Source organism: Taeniopygia guttata, chromosome 1, assembly GCF_048771995.1.
Source record: "Taeniopygia guttata chromosome 1, bTaeGut7.mat, whole genome shotgun sequence".
Taxonomy (NCBI): domain Eukaryota; kingdom Metazoa; phylum Chordata; class Aves; order Passeriformes; family Estrildidae; genus Taeniopygia; species Taeniopygia guttata.
In genome coordinates this window covers 113413239-113427241 of record NC_133024.1, presented here as the reverse complement: position 1 = coordinate 113427241, position 14003 = coordinate 113413239, and the positions used below count along the sequence as shown (strand labels likewise).

At 42.1% G+C, this 14003-nt stretch overlaps 1 protein-coding gene across 5 annotated transcripts in view; it reads right to left on the bottom strand.

The window, feature by feature from the left end:
* The window catches only part of HLCS (holocarboxylase synthetase), a 130734-nt gene extending 116774 nt beyond the window's left edge, over positions 1-13960 (bottom strand). For all 5 annotated transcript variants that reach the window (XM_072935941.1, XM_030284342.4, XM_030284339.4 and 2 more), the window contains exons 1-4: positions 13641-13960; positions 8785-8937; positions 4789-4951; positions 2263-3140 (exon numbers count right to left, since the gene is read on the bottom strand). In XM_072935941.1, the coding sequence (XP_072792042.1) occupies positions 2263-3140; positions 4789-4951; positions 8785-8937; positions 13641-13832 (1386 nt within the window). In that variant the 5' untranslated portion in view covers positions 13833-13960. The remainder of the gene's footprint in view (positions 1-2262; positions 3141-4788; positions 4952-8784; positions 8938-13640) is intronic.
* Between the last annotated feature and the right edge of the window lie 43 nt (positions 13961-14003).

Genomic DNA, 14003 nt, shown 5'->3' with positions numbered 1-14003 from the left:
TGTGTTTTACGTATTTTCATTGAAATTCAGGGAAATTAATGAGTGTGGCTGCCCCTGGATCCCTGGCAGTGCCCAAGGCCAGGTTGGACACTGGGGCTGGAGCAGCCTGGGGCAGTGGGAGGTGTCCTTGCCATGGCAGGGGTGGAATGAGAGAATTTGAAGATCCTTTCCAACCCAAACCATTCCATGATTGCAAAAAAAATACACTGAAAAAGAGGCAGGACATACCCACCCACCAAAGTACAGAAAAAAGGGAAACAAACCTGCCAGAATATTCCATGGCTGATGTCACTGCCTGGAAACAATAAGGGCTTTTCAAATCCAGACTGGAAGTCATTTAGAACTATAAAATGTCACACTAATCCTTTTAATCTAATTTTTGAAGCTGTGCTCTGATGCCCTTTTCTTTTTCCTGGGGAAAACTTCTGGAGTATTAAATTTTACTACAGCAGGAGGATCAATTTAAAGGGTGCAGCAAAGCAGAACTTGCAGGGACAGAATCAAATCCATTTTCTAGCAGCACATAGGTGGCAGAGCTGCCTACAAAAAAAGCAATAAATATCCTCCAACGTCTAACAGAGTTCCCAAAAATCCAGCAGATTTAAGCTGATAAAAGGCAAAAACACTTCTAAGAACCCCCTGAATATTTCTGAGCTCTGTAACTGCTACAAGAGTCTTGATACCTGATCCTTGAGCAGTTAAATTTCAGTACTCTGGGCTCCTGAGAAAGTTCTCTACCTAAAATATTGGTAAAAATAGAACCTTTCATAAAGTTGGTTCCTCTCTTATATTCCTTAACTTAATCTTGGAAAACAAACCTTGCTCTGCTTTTCTCAAGGTGTTTGGCAGATTTGTTTTCTAAATTTCATGGTACCTCTTATCAGCCTTTCCATCACTCCAATCTTTAGCTGGGAATATTTAAATCATTTCAATAATCAGTGACCAACATTTACCTTCCTGTGGAAGCTTCCTCACCCATTATCCAGAAGGTAAAATGAAGAAAAAACTATTATGAACACTTGAACTTATTTGTTCCATTTTATGAGGGCTTTCTTTGGCTGTTTTGGTGGTTTTTTAACCAGAGATCACAATACCATGATACTGGAGAGGCACCTACTTCCTGGCATATTATTTTTAAGTGTTTATTAATGATTTTGGTTCATCCTAGACTACCCCAATTCCACTCCCCAGATTCTCTGAGCTATTTGATAGGTGCAGAATATCAAACATTTAAACCTTTAAAGCCTGAATAAGGACTTGGGAAACAAAAAAGTTTCTAGCAATGTTTATTCTGCACTTGTTGCTTTGCCACAATTCCTGTTTTTGTAAGGATCTGGTGGGATTTATTTCCTACCTCCCAAAATCTGCTCAAGCTGTATTCCTGTACAGGCAGAAAGGGAAAGCTCTGCTCTGAAATATGACAAAATCCCAGAATAATGGGATTATTCTGGGAAAAGATCTCTGGAGATGAACCACTGGAGATGAACCCCTGCCAAGGCAGGGTCACCTGGAGCAGGGGACACAGGAAAGTGCCCAGGTGGGTTTGGAATGTCCCCAGAAAGGGAGACTCCATCACCTCCCTGGGCAGCTGTTCCAGGGCTCTGCCACATCCATGGAAGGAAACTTCTCCTCAAGTGGAGGTGGAATTTTCTGGGGTTTAGTTTATGACCACTGCTCCCTGTGCTGTCACTGGGAAGTCTGGCACCATCCTCTGGCACCCTTTGGAGATATTTCCATGGATTAATGAGGGTAATTCCTGCTTCCTGCACAAAACTGTCCTTTGTTTTACCTTGCCTGATCCACGCACACCTGGCTCTGTGGTGAAAATAAAAAAAAAAAAAGTGTTTTCCCAGCAGTGACTTCTTTAACACCAAGTGAAACCCACCCTGCAATTGGATCCCTTCTACATCCAGGACATCCATTTATACCTGGGAATGGCTTCCCACTGGGAAAGGGGAGATTTGGGTGGAATATTGGGAAGAAATTCCTGGCTGGGAGGGTGGGCAGGGGCTGGGATGGAATTCCCAGAGCAGCTGTGGCTGCCCCTGGATCCCTGGCAGTGCCCAAGGCCAGGTTGGACACTGGGCTTGGAGCAGCCTGGGACAGTGGGAGATGTCCCTGCCATGGCACTGGGTGGGCTTTAATGTCCCTCCCAACCCACAGCATTCCATGATTCCACACCTCCCCTTGACAGGAACCCCCAAGAGAATGCAATGGGAACAATTTTTCATTGTTGCATGAACTCCTCCCTGCTGGCAGTACCTGGGAAAGGATGGCTTCTCCTCCACTGCTGCCGTGAGTCAGGTGCACGATCACCGTGTCTTTAGCAGCATTATTCAGTCGACTCAACACCTTCACTCTGCTGCCATCTCCCTTCTTGCCTTCCTCAAAAACACAGCCACTGACCAGCAGGCTCAGCTTCACCTCAGTGCTGTCCTTTTTGGACACCACCAGCTCGTGCACAACCCTCCTCAGTTTGTTTTTGTGCTTGATCTGCACGCCCCCAAACGTGAAGGACGAAGAAAACCCGAGAATCTTCCCCCCTTTGGCCAGAAATGCCATGAATTGCCTGTGGATGTCCTCAGGAATGGGCTCCTCTGTGGCAATGAGCAGCAGCAGGGCGTTGTCAGCCCAGGGGTCTCTGAGCACTTGCTCCTGGTGCAGCTGGTACACGGTGTAACTCTCAGCATCGATGCACTCCTGGAGCACAGATCTCACCTGCTCAAACCTCCCTTCGGCAGCCTCAGAGCCCAGGTAAATCAAGATATTGGGGGGCTTCCCAGCCAGGTTTATCCTTTTGATTCCTTTTTGCAGAGATTCGTGCTCCTTCTCCTCCCTGCTGCTGCTGCAATCCTCGGGAAGCTCTGGAATGTTTTCTGCAGAGGCGAATTTCACCGATTCGATGGTGATGTCCTCCAGCTGCTGGCACTCGTGGCAGCTGAAAACGTGCAAGCTCTGGTGGTCCCCAGCTCCTGTCTCCTCTTGTTCCCTTTCTTCTTCCAGCTCGGATTTGTCCCCCTCAGCTCGTCCTAATGCTGATTTCCCAGCAGGAGTTACTGCATCCATGTCTGTGCTTTTCTCTTTCACCGATGGTGCCTCCTGTGCCAATTCCTTTAGAGCGGATTCCTCCAAATGCACAGCTGCAAAAGGTACAGGATACCAAAAAAAAGGGGTTAGAATAATGAGATTTAAAGGGTTAGGATAAATATCATGAACAGCAGAATTTTATTTCAGTACAAATGCCCTGTAACAGCAAGAATTTCACTTATTTGACACAACAAATCCTATTTCCCCCTAGAACAACACAGCTTTGCACTCATACCATAAATCTAAAGACAAAACGAAGAAAATAAAATACCTCTGGAAAACTACTGCTCTTCTAGAGGAGGGCAGGGTTTAAAATTGCTGTTTTGAAATAAACTATTTTGAAATAAGCTAATAAAGAGATGGTATTGAGTAAGACAGATATTGAACCACGTCCCTTGCACTGCTGAAGGCTGCAGATAAAGGTTTGGCACAAGAAAAGGGAGTAAAAAGACATTTGAACAGATTTCAGTCTGCAGAAAGGGAGAGAGAGCAACCCACAGCAAGATTTGGGAGTTAAGAATCCAAGGGAAAACAAGAAAATGAGAACAACTGTTAAAAATTCCCCTTTTCCCCTGAAAATGATAGAAATTTGAAGAAAATTCAGAGGAAATACAAGTGAGAAGAGAAGAGCAGAGATGATTATTGCCAACATGAAATGTACAGAGCAAAGAGGAGAAAAAATACTTCTCACAAGGGAGGGCTTCTTCAGCTGCTGAGCCATGAAAACACTTCAAGGCAAAACCTGAAAAGTTTTACTGAATCCTTCCCCACTCAAACACAACCAAATCAATTTATTATGCTTTTAATCCAGGGAGAAACTTGATTAACAAAATTTTGTTAATCCAACTTCAATCCCCTTCCTTATTATGAAGCTACATCCCCTTTGGAGCAGGAACATGAAGCGAGAATTATTTATTTTTATTTTTTTTTTATATTCCAAGGGAATTTCAGAGCTTCCAACTTCTGTTCTTCCACCCAGAGCCTCCCCCAGCATTTTCTGGAGCAGCACTGGAAGCAAAAGGAGGCAGGAAACATTTTAAAAAGGACTGACTGGGACATTTTCAGCTTCCATCCTTCCTTGAGGGATTATTTATGCAGAACAGCACCCAGAGAGACAGAATTTTCCCTCAGATTCTTCTGGGAGAATATTCCTGTCCTCTTGCATTTCAGCTAAATGTTGTTGATTTTGTCATTCTTCATTTCTGCCTGTGCACTGTGATCTACATTAAAAAAGCAGCAAAGCAAAAAAAATCCCAGCCCAATTTGTTCTTAATCCATGTTCAGCTCTGAATACACTTTAATTTCAAATATGAAAAAAAAAAATGAGAACATTTGCCTAAAAACTTCCAGCTTTGGGGTTTTTTTGAGTTTTTTTTTTTTTAATAGATTTGTTAATTATTAGACAAGATTTGAATAAAGTATTTTCTAACTTCTTCTTTGGAGCACCCTGGGATAGTGGAAGGGGTCCCAGCCCACAGCAGGGGGTGAGAATGGATGATTTTTAAGGTTCCTTCCAACCCAAACCATTCCAAATCCTACAAAATTAAAGCAGAGCTACAGAGGGATCAACCTGGAATCCCAACAGGAAGAAAAAAAAATGCAAATTTTTCAGGTAGGTATAAAAAAAACGACGCACAAAGTCCTAAAATAACCATAAACCAAAAAAGTTGTGCTATTAAAAATGATCAGGAGGGTACTTACAAACAATCCTGTGTGGCACCATCCCATTCTCCATCTGCAGCCTGTCTTCCAGGAAGGCTATTCCAAGGCTACTGAAATTATCTACACTGGCTTCAGCAATTAACTTAAAAGGTTCACCAGGTTTATAGGCCAAGGGTGAACAAAAGTCTGACCACTTCACAATCTAGAACAGAGCATATGGATGGCTTTCAGTTGGGAAAGGTTATGGAAAAAATCCCCAAATATCAACAATATTGTGAGTTTGCAAGAAGAACTGCAGGAGAATTGAAGAATTTATTGAGGGGGGAGTTGCCTTAGGCAGCAAAGATTGAGCCCTGATGGAAGAGAACAACACCCACAGCAAGAGTTGGGAGCAAAGTGGGAGTACAGAGGAATTATTCCCAAAGATCAAAGCTCTGAAAGATCCAAGCAACAAAATGGCAGCAGGGCTGTAGGAAAAATTCGATTCCTTCAGCATAAACTCCAAGCAAGAATGCTGATAAAAAGATCAAAATTAAACTACAAGGGTTTAACAAAAATTAAACCCTTGACCCAAGCATCATGAGGGTTCAAGATGTTTATCTACCTCAAAAATTCCTTTTTTCCACGAAAGCAACATTGCATAAAAGGACACACAACTGGATACACAAACCACTTGCTGTCCCATGAAAGAATTTTTAGAGACCTGCCTTCATGACCTAAAAAACATCAGCCTTTGCCACGTTCCAAAGCGTGGGGAGACAAAGTGCAATTCCCTCAGAGCAGCTGCAGCACTTTGACACCTCTTCCATGAGGTTCAGCTTTCATCACCACACACCAGATGTAAAAACTGACTGAAGGAAGGAAAAACTTATTTTGGATGCACAAACTGAGGGTGAGCTGTCATTTATTCTACTTGTTCACAATTAGACCATCAGCTAAATTTACCTTTTTATTTACTGCAATTAAATGGTTTGTGCACCATCCAAGAGAATCCAGCTGCAGCTTTTGATTTTGTGGGATTTCCCAAGGGAACAAGAGGACAGAACAAACAACCCCAATGGTTCTGTCTCCTTTCTAAGCTTTCAAAGACAGTTTCTGATTAGTAATCAACAAACCCAAATGACACCACTCAGCCACAGAATCCCAGAATGGTTTGGGTTGGAGGAATATTAAAAATTACCCCATTCCCAAACCCTCCCAGAGTGGGGGCAGCTCTGCAGGTGGGCTCTCAATCCATCTTTATATTTCTGGCCGTTGGATATTGAACAAGAAACCTGGCTGGGAGTCTTCTGATCCATGATTTCTGCTAAGCTTCAGTGAAAAATTCCCTTTCCAAGAGGAAAAGGGGAGCAGTTGTGGGGCTTTATCCCAACCTGGGGGTTAAACCTCAGCTCTGTGACACCAGAGCACGTCCCAGCTTCAATGTGACTGCTGGTGGTGGAATGTGAGGGATTTAGAGAGTATTTAAATATCCTATTAATTTAATTACAGAGTATTTAAATATCCTTTCTTACCCAAAGAACAGAACCAAGTAACACCCACACCTGGAAGCTGAGGAAGATCTGTTGATGTTCTTCACCGTTCTTCTGTGGCACCAAATAAAATGTAAATTATTGCTGCATAGTGCAAACAAAGTGAGCAGCTACCCATGAAAGTAGCTCACAAAATAAAACCCTTGCCAAAACCTATGACCCTGAAATCAGGCAACAATCCACTGGGCTCCAGAGCAGAGCAAAAATCCTCAGGGAATATTTTCCAGCTTTCCTGCTACAGTTCCAAATCAAAATTCTGTCAGAATAAAGGATGAAAGGCCAGCTCTTAGCGAGAGATGGGACATTATTCATACTCCTGTCTTCTGAGTCCCCCTCATTTTCACCAGATCACTGACACTCCTACAAAAATTGGCTTTTCTGGCCAGAAATTCCCCCAGGGGCAATGTGTTCCCACAGCCCCTGGCTATGGTGACAGCCAGAGGTACTAAAATTAAGAGCATTTTACTGTGTTCACACAGAAGAACAATAAACAAAATAAACCAGCAGTCCCTTTCCTCTTTAGTTTTGGATTTTTTGCCTGGACTATCACTTTTGAGCTTTCTAAATCAATTAGTAATGTCCACATAAGAATGCAAAATTTTCCCTCCTAAGGAAAATGAAAGCAAACCCAAGAAGATTTTAAAAAACGCAATAAACCCCCAAAAGAATAGATAATTAGAGCTTCAATGCAGATGTTTTTTGCCGCTCTTTCTGCTACAAAAAGTAGAAGAAAAATAAAAAATCTTCCATTTGAGCTGGGCGAGGTGCACTCTGAGACAAGAGGGAGGGCACAGCTCCAGAAGCAGAGCCTACCTGGATGGATATAATAAATAAAATAACATCATTTCCAAACCAGCTGATGGAGATTTTGGGTGTTGTTTGACCTTGAATTAGAATTTATGAGTAAAATAGATAGCAGCATATTTTATCAGAATTGTATCAGAATACTATCAGATAGTAGTATAGTTTACCAGACAGTAGTATAGTTTATTAGAATTTATGTGTAAAATAGATAGTAGTATAGATTATCACAGGGTGAAAAATCTAGAGTTTTGGGTTTTTAGTATGGATGTAGAAGACAAAATAGAGGATTTTGGGTGTTGTTTGATCTGTTTCTTCTTCTTGATCTACTTTGTTTTCTATTGTGTTGGTGGTATAGAGTGACTAGTTAGGGAGAGTTGTAATACAGATGTTGTGTGGCAGACAAATAATTAGTTATTGGTAGAAAAGTAGAAATAAAGTACATTTTATGAGTAAATTAGATAAAACAGGTTTAAAAGACCTGTACATTTTAAAAGACCTGTTTAAAAGAAACTGTACATTTTGTGACTTTTTTTGCTGCTTTTTTTGCTGTTTTCTCTTCGTGTGCTAAGTCTAGTGTAGACTGTGTGTAGAACTCCTGATAAGATAAAAAATAAACAACCTGAAGACTAAAAAAATCTTTTACACAGATCCTCATCCAGGGAAGCAGCCAGGCCATGAGCACCTATGGATGTGATTGCCTGGAACCCCAAGGAGGAGCCTGAAATCTGATTCCAGGAAATAAGGGTGACACGTGGCCCTTTAGGGACACCCAGGACAGCACCTCATCTGTGGGAGATGGATTTGTAGAGAATTCTTGAAATTTGACAGAAGGTTCACATAGAACAGAGCTGTAGGTAAACTTTGAGATAAGAAATGTTGACTTTAGGGTTTAAATTAAAATTTAAGGTATTAAATTAAATTAAGCCCTTTTAATGCTGCTTTAAAAATTCTCTACAAATCCATTTCCCACATTTATCCACGGCCCCAGGGGTGATCCCAGCCTGGGGCAGAGCATGGTTTGTGGAGAGCTCTGGGATCTCAGCAGGCAGCCCAGATGTTTGCACAGACACATCCTGACATGGACATCTTCCCTGGAGGCACTGACATCCATCCCTCCTCTCTCACAGCCTTCCAGGGCCTAAAGGGGACTTAACAAAAAGCAGGAGAAGGATTTTCCACTGTGCCAGGCTGCTCCAAGCCCCAGTGTGCAACCTGGCCTTGGGCACTGCCAGGGATCCAGGGGCAGCCACAGCTGCTCTGGGAATTCCATCCTAGCCCTGCCCACCCTCCCAGCCAGGAATTCCTTCCCAATATCCCACCCAAATCTCCCCTTTCCCAGTGGGAAGCCATTCCCTGGGTCCTGTCACTCCATTCCTTGTCCAGAGTTGCTCTCCTGGAGTCCCTTTAGGCTCTGAGTTCTCCCTGGAGCCTTTTCTTCTCCAGGCTGCAGAATCCCAACTTCTCCCAGCCTGGCTCCAGAGCAGAGGGGCAATTCCCACCCACAGCCAGAGAAAAATGCTACTTAAAAATCTCAAAATGTCTCTCGGTCTGTTTGAAACACAAAATAGAGCCAGTGATCTGAATGAAGCAATTCCCTTTTTATTGCCTGTAACATCACAACCCATCTGTACCCCCTGTCATGCAAGAATATTGAATATCTGCTCCCCTTCCTATGCAAGAAACAAGGAGAGTTTCTCACCTCCTTTGACGAGTCAGGTCCTTTCTGCAAGTTCTCTGTCTGAGCAGAAATGCTTTCTGTCACAAAAGCAATGTGCTCTGCTGGCAGCAGCTTCTCGTGGTGAATAAAGGGAGAAATGAGAAGCACACTCCACCTGTTTAAGTCATCAAGGAACTGAAAGAAAGGGGAGAGGAGAATAAGCCTGTATAGGAAGCAGCTGATTTAAAAATTCCTTTTTAAATTATGCCCAGCTTAAATTCAAATCTGACCCTCCAGCCTTACAGGGAGGGTGATTATTATTTCACGCTCCCCACGAGACAAAAAAAAAGGGATAAAATTCTGAACCACCACAAAGGAAGGCTGAAAGTAAAACTGAAATTGAGAAGCCACGTTTTTAGGCCAACTCAAATTCTAGATTTCAGCTCTAAAGGAAAAGAGGATGGAACACAAACCCCTGAGCCACGGGCAGCATCCCTCATCCACCTCACCCTCCTCTCCCATCCACACTGAACCTGGAATCCTCGTGCCTCTACATCAACATTCCTCCTTCACTATGAAGCTCATAGTGGAAATAATTCATTCAGAATCTATTTTTTCCCCTAAGTTGTTCCATCCACCATTCAGCAGATCACTGGATCAAAGTTTTCTTCATTAAATTACAAAAGATTCCCTCTCTTGCCCTCGGCAAGGAACAAATAAAGCTCAAAACCTGGAATCAGCAGACCAATAAATATGTTTGATACACCTCACAGCTTCTCAGGAAAATATTACATCCATTTCTAATTTTTATATTGATGTTGCATTGAACTTCATTCATCTGACATATTTTAAAAATGGTAAATATTAGAAATGTGAAAAATGCATATTTTATGATTGGCTTTTCACAAATATTACAATGAATATTATATGTATAATCTTAGAAAGTTATGCTATATTAATTCTCTTAAGTAGTGTGTGAAATATAGTTTTAAGTTCCAACATAACGTTAAAATAGTCTATGTATATGAAGAGAGTTTTTTTTTAAAAAATAACATACTCACTTCAAAAAACACCGAAATCTTCCAAAAGAGAAAAATTTATGGCTTCTTATCAGAAGAAACTAATTTCTTCAAGCCTTACTCAAACTCAAAGATGCCATAAAAATTAAAAGAAACAATTAACATACAACAAACAGAGTTTCTTATTTTAAATGGAATGTACACATAACCATGAAAGATATATAAATATGCAACAAGTGTATTGTTTTAAGAGTAATTCCTTTGTTCACAAGGCATGCTTTTCATAACTTAGTGTCCAAAAGCATCTGGATGCTAATAATACTTTTTATTATCTTATAATTGTCCTAACTCTAAACTTTATTACTCTAATTATATTACTATTTTTATAACCATTTTATTATTATTAAACTTTTAAAATTTTAAAACCCAAATAATTAGCATTTTTCACAAGAAACAACTGCTTTGCTGAGGGAAATAGTAAATGTAAGAAAACTTTTAGAAAGTTGTGAAAGCAGGTTTTAGAAACAGAAAGAGTAACTTAGAGTTAGCTGCAATTGTAAAGTCTGAAAGTAGAAAAGTTACAATAAAGGACATAAAACAATAGTTTGAGTTTTAGGTTTGGTTAAGATAAGATTTTTAGACTGTAGAAAAAGATGTTTAGTAAGATAGTAGAAGGTTTTAAGTTTAATAATTGTGTATTGTTAATAGGAAGTACATAAGTAAGTACTGCTCGAAGCAGGGGTACATGTGTTTATTTAGTAATTAGCTAGAATAATTATCTGTAAGTTTTAGTAATATATTATTGGTTAAAAAGCTTTTTAAATGTTCTTTAATATTATGAAGAAATGTTTGGTTGTTGTTAGTAAGATGTGAGTTGTGATCTTTTAATTGTCTTAATAATGTAATGAGATTGATGTTGCAATAAAGCTCAAAGAACATATCTTAACAGTCTTGTCTTGTTTGGGTAAACTTCTAACACATATGGCGCTTCCACAACTTCCTAAAAATCCACTTACCTTTACTGTTTCCCACATTTTCCTTCTGCCACACCAATAATTCCATGTGGAAGCAGGAAAGAATTCCCCTCTGGCACTGAATTCCAGCAATGAGTGTGCTCATCACTGCTCACCTCCAGTGAAAACACGGAATATTGAGGGGGCAGCTCCCTGACCCAACCACCCTTGGTGAGCACAGAAGCTGCACAAGCAAATACTGAGAAAGTGAACTGACCTCAGGAAGTTTAAAGTGCCTTAAACATCCCATTTGGCTAAAGATCAAACCAAAAATAAAGCCTTTACAGGTAATGATTTATGACTTGCTAGTGTCTTAAGCAAGCTACTGATCACAGTCCAAGCTACTGAGAGAGCAAAGGAGCTTTGCTGGCTGCCCAGAAGCAAAAAGAAAAAAATCTGAATTAACATTTTTAACATTTTATCTCTTCAGAGATGATGTGAAAAGCTCCCCAGTGATGCAGAGCCAGAGCCCTCACACTCAGCTGCAGCACAACAGGATCTGCCCCAGAGATTTTCAGAGTCAAATGCTGTCACCACGTATTTTAAAGAGACAAAAACATATTGAATAACAGCCCTGAGTCCATGCCAAACTTTATGCCAAGCTGCAATTCCCCAGAGGGCTTCCAAGCTCCCAATAAACACCAATAAACCGAGCAGATTATAAAATCAGTTTGCATGAACAGCAATGCAGACAGAAAAAAATGTGCTGGCTGTGCAGGGACTGAGGAGAAGCTGTTTCAGAAATGAGCAGGAGCGGAGCAAAGAGCAGAAATAAACTGAAATACTCCTCACAGAACAATAATCCAGGGCAACTGAGGCAGAACTCCTCAAAACACAGCTTTGTTTTGTTTTTGAGGGCTTTATTGGAATGTGAATTAGGTATTTCACTTGGCTGTGAAAGATTCTGACTTTGCCACCATCGCTCTTGAGTGTGAAATAATCTGTTCATTAAATAGCAAAGAAAACTAGTTTTAAATAGAGCCAATTCCATCAGCATTTCTAATCTTGTTTCCCCTCCCTGAAAACGTTCTCTTCACCCACTGAATTTGTGAAAAGCTTCTCTGCTTCCTGAAGAGCACTTAGCCACTGACACTCTCCATAAATCCCTTCCCAGCAATGCCTGGAACAACTGAAATAATTCCCAACCACTCAGGCATCAGCAGCAGCAAAAAGCAGAGATCAAGAAGAGCCTTACCCAGACCAATTCTATCATTTAGTGCAAAATTCAGAGAAACCCACCATTCATTTAAATAATTCAGACTAGCTGGGGGCAGTGCCAGCTCCACTTCTAATCCTGAAAGTCAAGCAAGCTCGCTTTGCAGTTTTGCTTCCAGCAGTGCCACGTGGAACTGGTTCAGGCACAGGGTTTTTCCACTCTCGTGGGCTTCCACAGCCTTCCCCACCCCTCTTCATTTGTGATTTTCATTTTTCACCTCGTTTTCCTCACTTAAAACAACATTTTGTATGGGGAGAAGCAGCCAGCTCTCAGGAACCAAAGGCTCAGTCACATTCCAGAGCAGATCCAGCAACATTTTAAAGCCCTGACACGAATCTTGAAGGCACAAACACAGCACATATTTTTAGACTAAAGCCTTATACGTGCTCAAAGTGTGTTGCTAAAATGGAAAGAGGCTTTTCCCAGGGACATGGAGTGAAAGGACAAGGGGAATGTCCTTAAACGGAAAGTGAGCAGGTTCAGATGGGATATTAGGAAGGAAATCTTCCCTGGGAGGGTGGGCAGGCCCTGGCACAGGGTGCCCAGAGAAACTGTGGCTGCTGGAAGTGCCCAAGGTCAGGTTGGACAGGGCATGGAGCCCATGGCAGGGGGTTGGAACAGGATGATCTTTAAGGTCCCTTCGATCCCAAACCACTCTGTGATTCTGTTAAATTCTCTCAAGCTCTCCCAGCCAAGCTTTGCTACAACCACTGCTGCCCTTGCAAAGCTGCACTGAATACATATACATATATATACACATGCAAATAGACATTTTGTAAAAAATGCATGTTTTATGATTGGCTTTTCCCAAATGTTACCATGAATATTATATGTGTAATGTTAGAAAGTTATGCTGTATTAATTCTCTTAAGTAGTGTGTTAAATATAGTTTTAAGTTAAAACATAATGTTGAAATAGAAACTCTGCGATGTAGGATTTTTTTACTAGCTCAAGCAAGAAATGAGATCATCAAGAAACTCTTCACACAGGGATGACAGTGACCTGGGGCCCATAAAGAGTTACAGCCTCCTTATCAGAAAAGATAAACATTCTCCCAACTTCTCTCCGTCTTTATGGAACCACCGAGATTAAGGAGATGCTGACAAAAACCAGAAAAGTTCTTAATTTACAAGGAATTTATGCATCATGTATGAGATATATGAATATGCAAGAGGCTATTGCTTTTAAGGTTATTCCTTTATTCACAAGGCATGCTTTTCGTGACTTAGTGTCTGAGAGCATCTGGATATCCGTAATTCTTTACTTTTTATTGTCTTGTAATTGTCCTAACTCTACATTTTATTCCTTTAATTGTATAATTATATTAATAATAATTTTATTATTATCATTAAACTTTTAAAATTTTAAAAACCAAGCGATGGGCCTTTTCCACACATTTGCAGCACACAGAGCATCACCCCTCAGCCTATTTCCTATCCCAACAAGCTCCGGCAAGCAGCGAGGAGAGGGAACCACACCTGAACTGACAATTCCCACCAAAGCCACCACCTGGCGTGTGATAGATAACGTGTGGGAATTTCCTCCGCGCGTTATCCCAAAGCCCTTCCGGCCAGCAAAAACCCCACAACCAAACCACGATCCCACCCGCGCTGCTCCGGGATGCCGCGATGCTCATCCCCGCGGCTCTACCTGCGCCTCGCCGGTGCAGAACACCTTGCCGCCGACTCGGAGGCAGACTCGCTCCTCGGGGTGCGGCTGCCGGGCGCAGAAGGTGAAGGAGCAGCGGGAGCGATGCAGTCTCCGCACGGTGCTGCGGACGAGCGCGGCCGAGCGCGGCCCCCAGCGCGCCCACAGGTACAGGTAGCACAGCGTGATCAGCATGGCGGGCGCGTGGCCCCGCCCCTCCCGCCCGCCTCGCCCAATGGCAGCGCTGAACGTCAGCAGGGCGGGCACCGCTCGCAGCGCTGATTGGCTAGTGCCGCCCCGCCCCTTTCGCGCCGTCGCGTCGCTCCCCTCAGCGCTGAGGCGTCCCCTCACGCTGAGGGAAGGTGT